This window comes from Amphiprion ocellaris, chromosome 5 (genome assembly GCF_022539595.1).
Source record: "Amphiprion ocellaris isolate individual 3 ecotype Okinawa chromosome 5, ASM2253959v1, whole genome shotgun sequence".
In the NCBI taxonomy this organism is placed as follows: Eukaryota; Metazoa; Chordata; class Actinopteri; family Pomacentridae; genus Amphiprion; species Amphiprion ocellaris.
The window spans coordinates 21,579,336-21,592,374 of record NC_072770.1 but is presented as its reverse complement, the minus strand read 5'-3'; the positions used below and the strand labels follow the sequence as shown (position 1 = coordinate 21,592,374).

At 41.7% G+C, this 13,039-nt stretch overlaps 1 protein-coding gene across 4 annotated transcripts in view; it reads left to right on the top strand.

Moving 5' to 3' along the window:
- Positions 1–13,039, top strand: part of LOC111577037 (plexin-A1-like) — a 203,099-nt gene that overhangs the window by 79,479 nt on the left and 110,581 nt on the right. For all 4 annotated transcript variants that reach the window (XM_055010656.1, XM_055010654.1, XM_055010655.1 and 1 more), the window contains exon 4: positions 12,433–12,573. In XM_055010656.1, the coding sequence (XP_054866631.1) occupies positions 12,433–12,573 (141 nt within the window). The remainder of the gene's footprint in view (positions 1–12,432; positions 12,574–13,039) is intronic.

Here is a 13,039-nt window from a genome sequence, read left to right as displayed (position 1 = left end):
TAGGAGAGCAGAATGAGCCGACAGGAAGGGAGGGAGCGAGGGAAAGAAATGGGAGCAGAGCTAAGAGATGGAGCAAGATATAGAAATGTAAAGAGGAGAAGAATGCTGAATGGACAACAGAGATGAAGCAGCGGAAGAAAAAGTGTTGAAAGAGCGTAAGCGAGGCACGAAAGCCACACCGCTCCGACTCTCGCTTGTGTTCTGTCAGTGGCAGTCTTCCCGGTTCTCCTTGTCTTCTCCTCCTTCAATTTCAGAGGTGGATTCCCAGCAGCAGGCCTGAACCCACGCCAGGGACTTTACTCTGGCTTCTCCCCAAACAAGAGTTAGCAATATGGGCAGAAAAGTGGGTGGCCTCACCTGGGGGAAGGAGAGATGAAGGGATGAAAGCTGGGTAAGGACAGGAAAACGGCTATGTTTTGTCTTGCCATACCACTGGGTCAGGCTTTTGGTTTCATACAGAAACTAATGTCTTTGCTTGCGCGGAGAAGCCGAATGGATGGCTTTCACTGGAAGGCAAAGGAACAGCAGGGTTACATTACACTAGTTACTAAGTGCATATGTGCATATAACGAGCCAATCTCCGCTAAAAAATCTCTGTCAGCTCATTAATCAGCACAATGTGTGAGCCACTCCTCATGGGTTTCTGTTTCAGTGACAATGTGTGTGCACAAAATCCCATTTCTTTCAGTTCACTTACAGACAAGTAGATGCTTGAGCATATTTTTAGTTTAAAACATTTATCACCCTTCTTCCCAACAAGATTCAGTACATAAATGACTTTAACCTCATCCATCAGCACATCTCTCTCCAACTCTCAGCAGAGGGCATTACATTTAGCCATTGCCAAGAAAAACAGAGTTCTGCCTTACGGACAAACATAAATACAGTCCAGCCGTGTTAAGCTAACAGCAGAAACCCCACCAGACCTGCAGATCACATACCACATCACCATTAAACTCAAAAGCAAGAAACTTGGTGTTTTTGACTTAAACCCAAAGTTCATTTTTCCCTTTGCTCCCTCCCTGACACCATCCTGTAATATGGAAGACTCAGCATAGACACACACACACGCACACATACACACGCGCGCACGCACACACGCACGCACGCACGCACACACACACACACACACACACACACACACACACACACACACACACACACACAGATTGTTTTGAGGTTGCTATGCCGATATCTATACAGTTCCCCCTTGACATATGGGGTGTGTTGGTGGATAAAACACGACTGGTGCAACTGTCCGTGTGCACAGAGGTGTTTTCACATACACAGAGGCATAAACATGATTGCATTGCACACACTTACACACACAATGTAGGCGAGTCGTTGGCGAGGCAGGAGATGATTGTATTGAAGGGCAGGATTAGGGCAGCCATGTCAGGAATGTGCCTCCTCCTCTTCTACAGAAACCGGGAGCAGCACTCACAAACACACTGCACTATTTCTGAACACAACGCCCTACACCTTATGAGAATTCAGTTTGATAAAAAAAATAGAACTGTCAGAACAGGACCTTTTTGCGGATCTCATGATTTTAAACAATCAAATATTGTACTGAAACAATTAGTCAATCAGTCTTTTAAATGCCTGGTCACATTAGCAGTCAAGATCAGTTAATTAAATGGTATTACAACCTGTGGATTCACCTGTAGGGCGAGGCAAAAGCATTTTCTCTCAATTTCAACTTTGGCAAAGTTTGACTCACAAATGCACACTGCTTGCAATACCAAGCTGACTTGATAGTACATCCCTCATGGCTTGTTGGTTGAACCAAAGAACACAGATTTTTAAATTTTTTTTATATCTTTACGTTAATTTATTTTTACACAATCTCGTTAGTGCATATAGCTTATTTTGGGTAATTTTTAAAATCAAGTGTGGAATAAAATTGACATTTTTAGGTGAGATTGGGTTTCTTCCGACAAGGTCACAAATGATTATTATATGGACTGTTGGAAAGTTGAAAATCCAATAATTCTTCCTTTTCTTACAGTTTCTTGCTATGATACATGCTGTAGTTCTGGTGATTTTTTTTTAATGTATTTATTTTTAAACATTACATGCCTACTCAAAGTGGCTGGTTTTGGGGTTCAGAGGGTTAAATGTGGTGTTTTCTTGCTATTTTTGTTACTACATTTGAATTTTGTTTTTATGATTGTTGGTGAAAAAGTTACACTCAGGTAAATTGTAGTCAGTATTTCTTATTTTGATATTCTCTAGATTGAACCAAGGGAAACATGGGATAGTTGAAAAGATGGTGTGTGTGTGTGTGTGTGTGTGTGTGTGTGTGTGTGTGTGTGTGTGTGTGTGTGTGTGTGTGTGTGTGTGTGTGTGTGTGTGTTAGGGTAGTGCTGTCCATCTTACTGGAACTGTAAACTTACAGGACAATGCTCTACAAAGTGTACCATGCTAGCACACTGCCACTCACTGATGAAGCGCACATACACAAGGCCAACCACTGCTGTAAATCGCTCTAAACCACGCTATAAAAGTTCATTTTAAACACCATCTGCATTCCTCATTGTTTGCAACTGCCACACGTTATGTGTGTGTATGTGTGCGTTCTGTCATTGCTTTTCTCTACCCTCCAAATCTCCTCTCATTTAAGCCACCACGCTTCCTATTGTTACCAGTAACTTCACTCCTATTAAAACATCTCCTCTGTCTCTAGCTGACAATGTTGTGGTTTCACTGGTCTCTGCCATTTTGTGCCCTGCGCTCATTTTGACTTTGTTTACATCAACTTCTGTCTTTCTTTTCTCACTCGCTCTGGCTTTATTTGTAGTGGGTGTTTTGTGGTGTGTGGGAGCTAAATAGGAGTTTTACTCTTTTTGCTTGCGTTTTGGAAACACAGAAGAGGAAGATACTGTTGAGAAAGAGACTTAAAAGGAAAGGACGAGGATTAATGGGCGAAGGAAAGTGTTGAAACACAAATAAAGAGGAGGGGAAAGAAGGTTAAAGTGAAGAAAGTACACCTTTTAGGAGGGAAGGGAAATACACTGAACAGAGGGGAAGATACAGAAATGAAAGGAGCTGAGGAGAGGCATTTGTGGCCAGGAATGGTTTGGCACACATTACACTGAGGTGTGGTTTTGGCCTGGCTCCCATTAGCCTCTTGTGTTACATCCATTACAAACATCTGCGCACACACACACACACACACACACACACACACACACACACACACACACACACACACACACACACACACACACACACACACTATTACATGACGGCACAGTCAAAACAGACCCACATCTTAACCGCCATAGAATTTCTCCACCATAATTCTGGTCCTTCCCAAGAAAGATGGAAATCACTCATCTCTCCCTTTCTCTCTCTTTCTCTCTCTCCCTAAAAGATGTTATTAGAGGCACCAGTGGCCATGTAATCACTTTGGCTCTCCCACAGGAAGACACACACATATGCACACACACACACACACCTACCTTGGTAATTACAGCTGGAGATGAGGTCCTTTTCGCTGTAATCCTAGCGAAAGGCTGATCTAGTCAGTAAATGGTGGGTCAAGCGGTGCTGTATAGTTTCATATTGGGAGTGTGTGTGTGTGTCTGTTTTATTTTTCATTTCTTCCAGCTATTAATTGATGCCTTATTAATGGACTGACGTTGATTAACTCCATGCACACAATGGCTCACTTGCATGCATTCACTGCACGCAAGTGTTCTGCTACACATGCAAATTGATAGACTGTCTCACATGCTTTGTATGCATACACATTTTCTTTCATGCAAACACAAACTTCCCCACTCCTGCGCGCACACACACACACACACACACACACACACACACACACACACACACACACACACACACACACACACACACACACACACACAATACAAATACTCTGCTCCCCAGCCGATCTCTTCCTGTGTTTGTGCGTGCACCACTCCTCTCTTCAAAGCCACATACACACTCCGTATGATTACATCTGTCCCCCCTCATTGCATTAAGCACTCTTCCCAATCTTTGTTTAGTTTCCCACCTTCCTGTGGCTGATAAGGCGCCATGCTAGCAGCTTGTTAGCAGAGCTCCCACTTTTTCTCAGTGACTCAGTACCACAGAGACTGGCTTTTATGGACGACTGGCTCAGAGGCTTCGCAGTTGTCCAAAGAAGTCACTATAGGAATCGTGCCAGGTTGCTATTCTTAAATGCATGCACCCATAACCATATTGAAGCTAGTCTTTAAATGTACATGTTATGTATTTAACATAAATATCTTCTCAGCAGTCTTTGATGTAAATGTGTAATATTGTTTCGGTTGAGATATCCCATAAGGGATTTGTGTTGCGCCTCAATGTAAGAGGAGGTCTTTTCTCATTTGAATGGCGACCCTAAAAAGGCATTCAATTGCAAAGCTCTATCTTTGAGTCCCATCTTATTGTATATGATAATGTTGTGGTGCAATTTCTTCCCCCGTTTGCAAGACAGCTGATAAAATCAGTCATAGGAAAGCACCTCTCTAGATGCAGTGCTTCTCACACTCACAGCCTTATGTGTCTGTGTGTGTGTAACTCCATGCAGATGATTGAGTTAGTGTGATTTAGTGATGGTTGGAAGATGAAATGCTGCCGCTGTGCCGTGTCTAGCAAGTCACTACACACACTTATCTGACGACTGCAAGCTAAAGGCATTTAATTCAGGAAGAGGGAGAAGGGAGGACGGGAAAAGGTAGAGAGAAGGGAAGATGAAACGGCAGTAGGAATGCATGTGAGGCGAATACGAGAAAAGGGGAGGATTGCACCGGTGGAGAAGCGGAGAAGACATGGGTAGAGATAGAGCAATGACAAGGTCTTTTAATTTCAGCGAACATGAGAATTAAAGGGCCTTAACAGTGATGAATAGGTTTAATTTGCTGTTAAAGCAGCTCACTTTCTTTCACCATGTTTACACTGTATTATATGCATGTGCGCTGGGAGAGTTATACCACGTGCACCTTGGGCCTTTGTTCCTTTTCCCTTTCTTTTTGTAATTTCTGTCCTCCTCTTCCTCCACGGTTTGTTACATGTTTCTTTATCTGTGTGCGTGCACGTGTGTGTGAGTAGGTGACCTTTTGGGAGCACTGCTGGTGAAAGGCCACAGGCTCACACATGAATAACCATGGTGTAGACATGCGGATGAATACCAAAGCCAGTCAATATGAGTTGGCATAGCAAGTAACCTGATATGACGGAATACATTGGATTACACGGCCACGTATTTGAACTCATCGACGAGTGCTGCATGTAGGCCCCAGCATCTTTGATGGAACTTGTCAGGTGCAGCTTCCAAACAGGGTCCAAAAAAATCTGTGTTGTGTTGTTAGATGAGTTGCGTGTTACGTGACATCCCATTTTTACCAAATCTCAAATCGCCGCAACAGAATTTTTGGAAAAAGAACAACAGAGTCATGACAATATGAGCTGAACTAATGGAGAAAGATTTAAAAGATAAAACCAAATGACTTTTCGAAGAGCGGAGAAGTGACAAGGATAGATGAGAACTTGAAAACCCATGATTGTTTGTGCTTCTAAATACAGCAGACTATAAGATGTGTGATTTAGTGTCAGTAAAGTGTGGTTGTGTGCAAAAGGAGTACTAAAGAGATGTGTATTTTTGTCTGGGAGCTGTTGTTAGTTATGGGTTTTTTGCCGCAGACTGCCATCACAGCCCTTGCTTTCCGTCTTTCACTTAATCTAGCTTATTTAGTCTATTGAGTGCTTATATATCTGTCTGTATAAATAAACATAAATAAATAAGTAATATCCAGAAGCAAGCGGGGCTTCCTGCTACTCACACTCTCACAAATACAAGTAATATTGTTGAATTTCACACCAATAAAGCTCTTTAAGTAAAAGTTCATGTTTGCATCTACCCTCCGGCTCAGACCTTAAAATAACCAATTCCAGACATACAGTGTTTTGATAGCAGACGCGCTGAAATTCCTCTGTGTGTGTATGTGTGTACATAAGTGTTTGAGGGCACGCCTCTTCCATCATTGTCACCATAGCTCTTTGTCTGTCATGGTTCTGTTGAAGGAAAGGCTGCTTGGTATTGGACTGTCTGGCCCACATATGGTAAAGGTTTACTCTGAGCTCCTCTATGTGTCGGCTGCATATACTGTGTGTGTATATATATGTGTGTGTTTGGGTGTGTGGTGGTCGTGGGGGATTTGTTCCATAGCTGTATCGGGGCAATTACTCACTCAAGTGTGATGCTCCATCTGTTCTCAGCTTTTAACTACCCAGCCATACACGCACACATAAAGTATCTACACACACTGCCATACAGTTGAGTGGGTTTTTTATTTACAAAATAAAACTACATAATCCATCAAAACATTTTTCATATATTAAGGGGAAGCTGTCTTCTCACAAACAATGCATGGCAGGAGAGAATGAGTGTGCTGCTACTACCCACTGTGCTGTGTATGTGTGTGTGTTTGAGGTGAGAGTACGATTTAAGTGCCCAATGCTTCCTTAGTGGCCCAGTTCTCCTGCATTACGGTTAGACTGAAACAACACAATAGCCATGAAAACACACAGACAGCTACATACACTCAGCAGGAAGAAAAACTTGTTTTCTGATGTTTGTAGCAACTGTTGCCATTTGAGATCAACCGATAGATTTGTGTCTTGCTACGTTCAGGTTCTGCCAAGCTCGCTGTGCGATAGGAAGTGAGTGATTTTAGCCCTTTATCTGAATGCCCCTCCTGGAGATAGAAAACTGCTAAAAGAGGGAGCAAGAGGATATGGGAGGTGTTTACATGGAGCAGGTATAGTCCCCAGCAAACCCAATATATTGCACGGAGACTGTTGTATGCGTTAATCTGACTGACTGTTTAATAAAACTGTGTTTAAGACCATTGTAGCATGTGTTGTAGTGTAAGGTTAGCCCTCTTAACCCCAAGCAGTTTCTGTTGTTTTTCGTTTTGTTTTTTTTTTTTTTGCTCCCGTCACATTTCTACTTACTGCGTCACAACAATATAAAGTCTTGCACCTCTATGGAAACAACCATAGCTAGAATTAGAGAGAACTCTTCTATGAGAATATCTTCTGTGCAAGATGCCATAAATCACAAAACATGAAAAAAAAAAACCCACTAAAATAAATGTTCTTGATTTAATTAAATATAAGAAAGGAATTAATATGTACACCATTTATTTTCCAAGCACCCACAGTTGTAACAAATACTAATGGAAAATGGTGGGTATGCACACTATAGATACTTTACTACTTATAATGTTAATTCCATCATTGTTGCCTGTTTGCCCCTTTGTACACAGCCTACAGTTCATCCAAGTTCTGCTGAATGGTCCCTTCAATTTTGTCACAGCTAAACCTCTCATGGCTTCTCAGTTACGCTGAGGAATAATGAAAAAATCTCACTGCAAGCTCCATTTCATAGCCCTTCTGGAGCTTTTAAAATTCTGTTTAACTATTACAAGACAAAAAATTGAGTCGAACAATGTCCCAGCAACACAACACACAAGGTCACTGAAGTACACAAGTCAGTTCAGTGCATTGTCATCGGGTGTTCACTTCTTCAACCTCTTTGTCGCTCTCTCCCACAATCACTGGATTGTGGGAACCTGCCAATTTTTCTCCTGTTCATCACCCTCTTGCTGCTTTCTTTCATTTCCTTTTGTTCTCTGCAGAGGGCCACACTGAATTCCCCACTTCAATAGGACCCCCTAAACACACACATGCACATTCACTTGGGGCCCCCCCTCCACATCAAAGTCAGGAATGTGGGTCTGCTACCATTATGCATGGATAGACCTAGTTATGTCAAGTTTACCCCCTTTTAAAGGTGGTGTGCGTGCAGGTGGTGTTTGTGTGTGTGTTCCTACATGCTATTAGTGAGCCAAGCATGCTTTATGTTCACTCACATCTCCCAACCTGCTTTGAAATGTCAAAGCTGTTACCCGAGCTCTTGCCAGAGTGTTACGGCTCTGAGACAGACCCGGGAACACCTGGACCACTCTGTTCTGTTCCATTCCATTCCATGTGATGCTAATTCATAGTCTTGGAGTGTTCGATGCTTCCCTTTACCTCATTGCCTCATGATTTTCCTTTACTGCATGAAGCAGCAGTTTGATACAGCTCATCCCTCTATGAAGAAAGTTTCTGCTCCTGCTCTTCCACCTTTCTTTGGGTTCTCAAATCCTTTGCTTCTTTCATCTCCTCCACTGTTTTGTTTCCTTCCTCCCTTTCATCCCATTATACATCCATGCAATAGGAAACTCTCTCCTTCCAAATCTCTTACATGTACACAAGCTCCATCAGTTGTCATTTGCAGCTACGACAGGCATCATTCTCATTGATGTGCCACTGTCTTATCACCCGAGTCTCTCATCTTCACACCGCCAGCCTTCCTATCACCAGCTAACTATCCTGTGTGTCTGTCAGAACTAACCAGGCCTGCTTGGCACAGATAAAACCTGACATTGGGGGCTTTTGGATAGATCGGCAGGTTTGGGGAGATGGTAATGCTCATATAACTGATAAAAAAATTGATGTTGGATGTTGTAGGAAGATTAGGCTGCATGGCAGACGAGAATGTTTCAGTGTGGTGATGGTAAGGCATTGGTTCATTTGGTATTTTCTCATACAGAGATTATGCAGGATTTCTGAATATTAAGACACAAGAGAAATACAGGGATAGTAATACAATCCCTGGGGATGTTGGGGATAGTTAGAAATGGGCAAGGAATTATTCTTCAACTTGTTTCTCTCATTTACTGCATTAGATATTAAAATTTCTCTACATTGTCGGGCCACTTTTCTCCAGGGAGCACAATTGTAGTAGAAGCACCTCCTTCATGTCTATTTATTCACAGTTTTGTTGAGCAGACAAACAACTTTACCATTACTGGAAAGAATAACAATTTTAGGTCATGCAGAGACTCTGAATAATAGTTCTGAAATGTTTGGTTGTATACTTAGAATTTTACATGAAGCCCATAGAGATACCAAGACTATAGTTTTTCTGCTGTAATTTATCTCCCTGTGGCTTTTGCTCCTCATTATTCCCCACTCTTAATCTTGCTGCTGTGTCTTCCTGTTTTTCTGCACTCTTACTTAAAACAGTGCCTCTAATGTGTTTCAAGTCTGTTAATGTTACATTATACATGTTGACAAGAGAGTAGAGACGGAGCTTCTCTTGAAAACACAAGCACAGCATCATTCTGTGAATCCATCCATCAAGCACTTAGTGGAAAGCTAAGCAATACAGAGGATACAATGAGGCAGCAACAGCTTCTCCCATCATTACTGACAATTGCATTGATTTCTTGACTTGCGTTGTACGCACACACAGAGCTCTGCATGCATACCGATATTACCATAAACCTGTGATTCTATACATGTGGCAAAATGGTCTTTTGAACGTCATTACACTTCAGGTGCTTGTAGATTAATGTGTAAAGCGACTCATACTGTATATGCATAGGCATACAAGCTTTGTACGCCCACACTTAGTTCATATTTGTACACACTTTACTGTTCTCATAGCTTTAAACACTTGCAAATGTACAGCACCCCTGTTAACCTCATTATTAGATTGCACCCTCGATTTCCAGGCACAGTAGTTCAGGTTGATTTAATTAGACGTTCTTTAAGTTCCCCATCCATCCATCCATCCATTCCTGCATCCATCTGTTCAGTTTATGTATTCCATATAGTCTTTTGTTCTCTCCTTTTTTTCCCTGGCCAGCCTCTGCTGCAGCGCCTGTGGAATGAATTGATTTGATACGATTTATTACCTGTTGTTTTCGCACGTCACCCACTCTCACTCACCCACTCGTCTGTTTTCTGTCTTTCTCACCGTTGTTGCTCTTGCCACACATTTTTAAAAGATGTTAGCACTGCAGATGAACTGCATCCTTAGAGAGAGAGAGAAAACCTGAGCGAAACAAAGACGGGAACACAAACAAAGCCATAAGGGAAAAGGTGTTATTTGTGAGATTTATCGTTTGAGTCCCTGTTTCTAAAGTGATATTAAACCCTGTAATGAAACACAGTGCGATAAAGCTAAAGCTAAAGAGTCAAATGTAGAGACTGGTTTGTAATTTGGGGATCGTGCAGAATGAAGAATGCACAAACTGACAAGCAGATGGATACAAACAGAAGATAGAAAGGCTGACAGAAAGACAGACTTTTATCCTCTGTATAATATTGCGTTTGTGTGCTAGAAAACCAGTCTAGGCTTGCCTGGTGGACTGGTCATTAGCCAGTGAACTGGTCTTGGGTGTCTGGTCCAGAGATAGATGTGGCTGCCAATGGAAATGCCTCATTTTTGTAAGAGAGAGGGAGAAAATTATGCTGAGTCCACAGAACAAAAGCTATTCTTTCACCTCTGTGTGTGTCAGCCACCATTTTTCCTTATTCTGGTTGTCTGGACTTAAAAACTGTGTTACCATGTGTGTTGGTATGTGTATGTGTGTGTGTGTGTGTGTGTGTGTGTTCTCATCTAGATGTGAGCCATCCGTGAATGAAATGTATCCTTTGTTTACAGGCCCATTATCTAGATAATAACATCCATATTTCCTCTCATCTCCAGTGCTTTATCACAGCCTTATAAGCTCTCTCTCTCCCCCTCTCTCTTTATCTTTCTCTCTCTCTCTTTGGCACACACACAAACACACACTCAGGCAGTGTGAGATAATGGGATTGTTGCTCCTGGTTTCTTTTGGTGAGATTGTAAATAAATTCTTTCATCACGAGGTGTATGTATTCAGTGTCCACCCATGTGTTTCTCTTTCTGCCTGTGTGTGTGTGTGTGTGTGTGTGTGTGTGTGTGTGTGTGTGTGTGTGTGTGTGTGTGTGTGTGTGTGTACTGTAGATATCAATCAAAATGTATATTAGTGCACGCATATCTGTCATTGTCTGTATTTTTATCTTATCATTTTTTCATCTATCTGAACCTATTTGTCTGTGTGTCTGTGTGTGTGTCTGTGTCTGTGTCTGTGTGTGTGTGTGTGTGTGTGTGTGTCTGTGTGTCTGTGTGTGTGTGTGTGTGTGTGTGTGTGTGTGTGTGTGTGTGTGTGTGTGTGTGTGTGTGTGTGTGTGTGTTCAGTATCATTTTCCAGCTAGTCATTGCCCGCTGTCCCTTCCTTGTCACTGTGGGCTGATAGCGGTGCGATTCGACAAAGCTCAGTAATGGAGAGCTGATACTTGCCCTCCCCCCCGTCGCTCTGCACTTTTCATTTGCTGCTGAGATGACTTTGGCACACAGCCATACCAGCCAGCCAATCTCCTATCTTGTATCTGCACCATTACTTTCCATATCTTGGCAAATTATTCGCAGAATCTCACAAAGAAAATCTAAGCGTCGGTGCACGTGTGAGTGTGTGCGCGTGCTCAGTTGTTTGCGCTCTGAGATAAATTGTTTGATTTGTCTACGGGTGCACTGGGTGATTAAGTTTTCTTTCATACCTAAAGGTAGTGACTCACTGTTGTCCTTTCCTTCATTATCCTGGGCTTTATACAAGACCACGCTGTTTTCCTACACACCCCTCTCTGGCATAATTTCATTTTTAAAGTTGTTTTCATTAGTTCCTCCCAGGTGCTGAATAGAGATGTCTTTTGTACAGTTGTGATTACACCATTATCCTGTCAGTAATGTTCCTTTCCATGCATCCGCCTCTGTAATCATGTCTGTGTTCACAATAATTATACTATACTGCTATTAATGCAACCTTTCAATTAAGATATTTACATGGCTCTGTAAAGCAGGCGCTTTCAACCTTTTCCCAAAATCTTGATAATTTCACACCGCCTACCTGTATAATAATAACCACCTGTTACAACTGGAATAAATGCAGCTTATTTCCCCAGCTAGAGAAACATACATACAGAATACAGTTTGTTAAAACTTTGGCTTGGGGGAAAATATGCAATGTGAATATTTTTTGTGTGGATATTACAACTGGGATGTGAGCTGTGAGAACAAAGATAAATGTGTCACCACATTTCATGTGTGTTGGTACTGCAAAATAGGGAAAGTGAATGTGTCGCATTTGATGCACAGTAAAATTACTTATTTTCAACTTTTTGAACACTATATAATGGCTGCTGTCAAGCAACAAGTTAACAGTCAGAGCTCCATCACTCTTCCCTGCAGCTGATTCAAACTAACAGACAGCATTGTCTTCAAGCTTAATTTCTTTCTTTTCAAGGCTTTCATTATGAAAATTTTTACTGTTGTCATAATACAAACACAGTACTGCATATCACTGATGAGGATTATTGCTATTTTGCACCAACAGTTCTAGATTAGATAATGCGTCAAAGTGTCAAGGATTAGATTTCTACCAGTATTTAACACTTCAAAGTGTATTTACACAAATTTCTTTTCAACGTTTTTTGTGCATGTCTAATTGTGTTTTCCTGTTTGTTTCTTTGCAGATCTTGGTGAATTCTGTGAGTCCCAACCGTCCAGCGGTGCTCTATGAGAAGGTGACTGTAAGCGAGGGAGGAAGTCCCTTACTGAGAGACATGCTGTTCAGCCCTGACCAGCAGCACATCTACACTCTTACCGACAGACAGGTGAGTTCATTTTTAGAGATCCACTAGCATCACACACAAATTAAGGCACACAATTAGTCGCAGAAGGTACATTCCAATATCCATGCTACCGTTCTACTCAGCAGGTCAGAAAAATAATTAACATGTCAAATACAGAATGCCAAAAATACAAGGATGGATTTGTGTGCAAGCCTGCATGTTTTACTGGCAATTCAGACCCACAATCCTCTGCGCAGTTACATCACATACATCCATGTCTTGTGTGAATATAAACAAGCTTTAACTGTTGAGAACACACAGTAGGATGACGACTCATTTCACACCACAAGATGCAACAGTCAAAGCTAAAGGCACAAATTTATAATTCAGTATTAAGTCCCAATTGTATGTATACTGCATGGAACAGCAAGTATTTTGTAAGAACAGCTGTAATATGTACTTAAAGTGAAAAGAAAAAGTATGTTATTTGAACTGCTTCCAGAATATC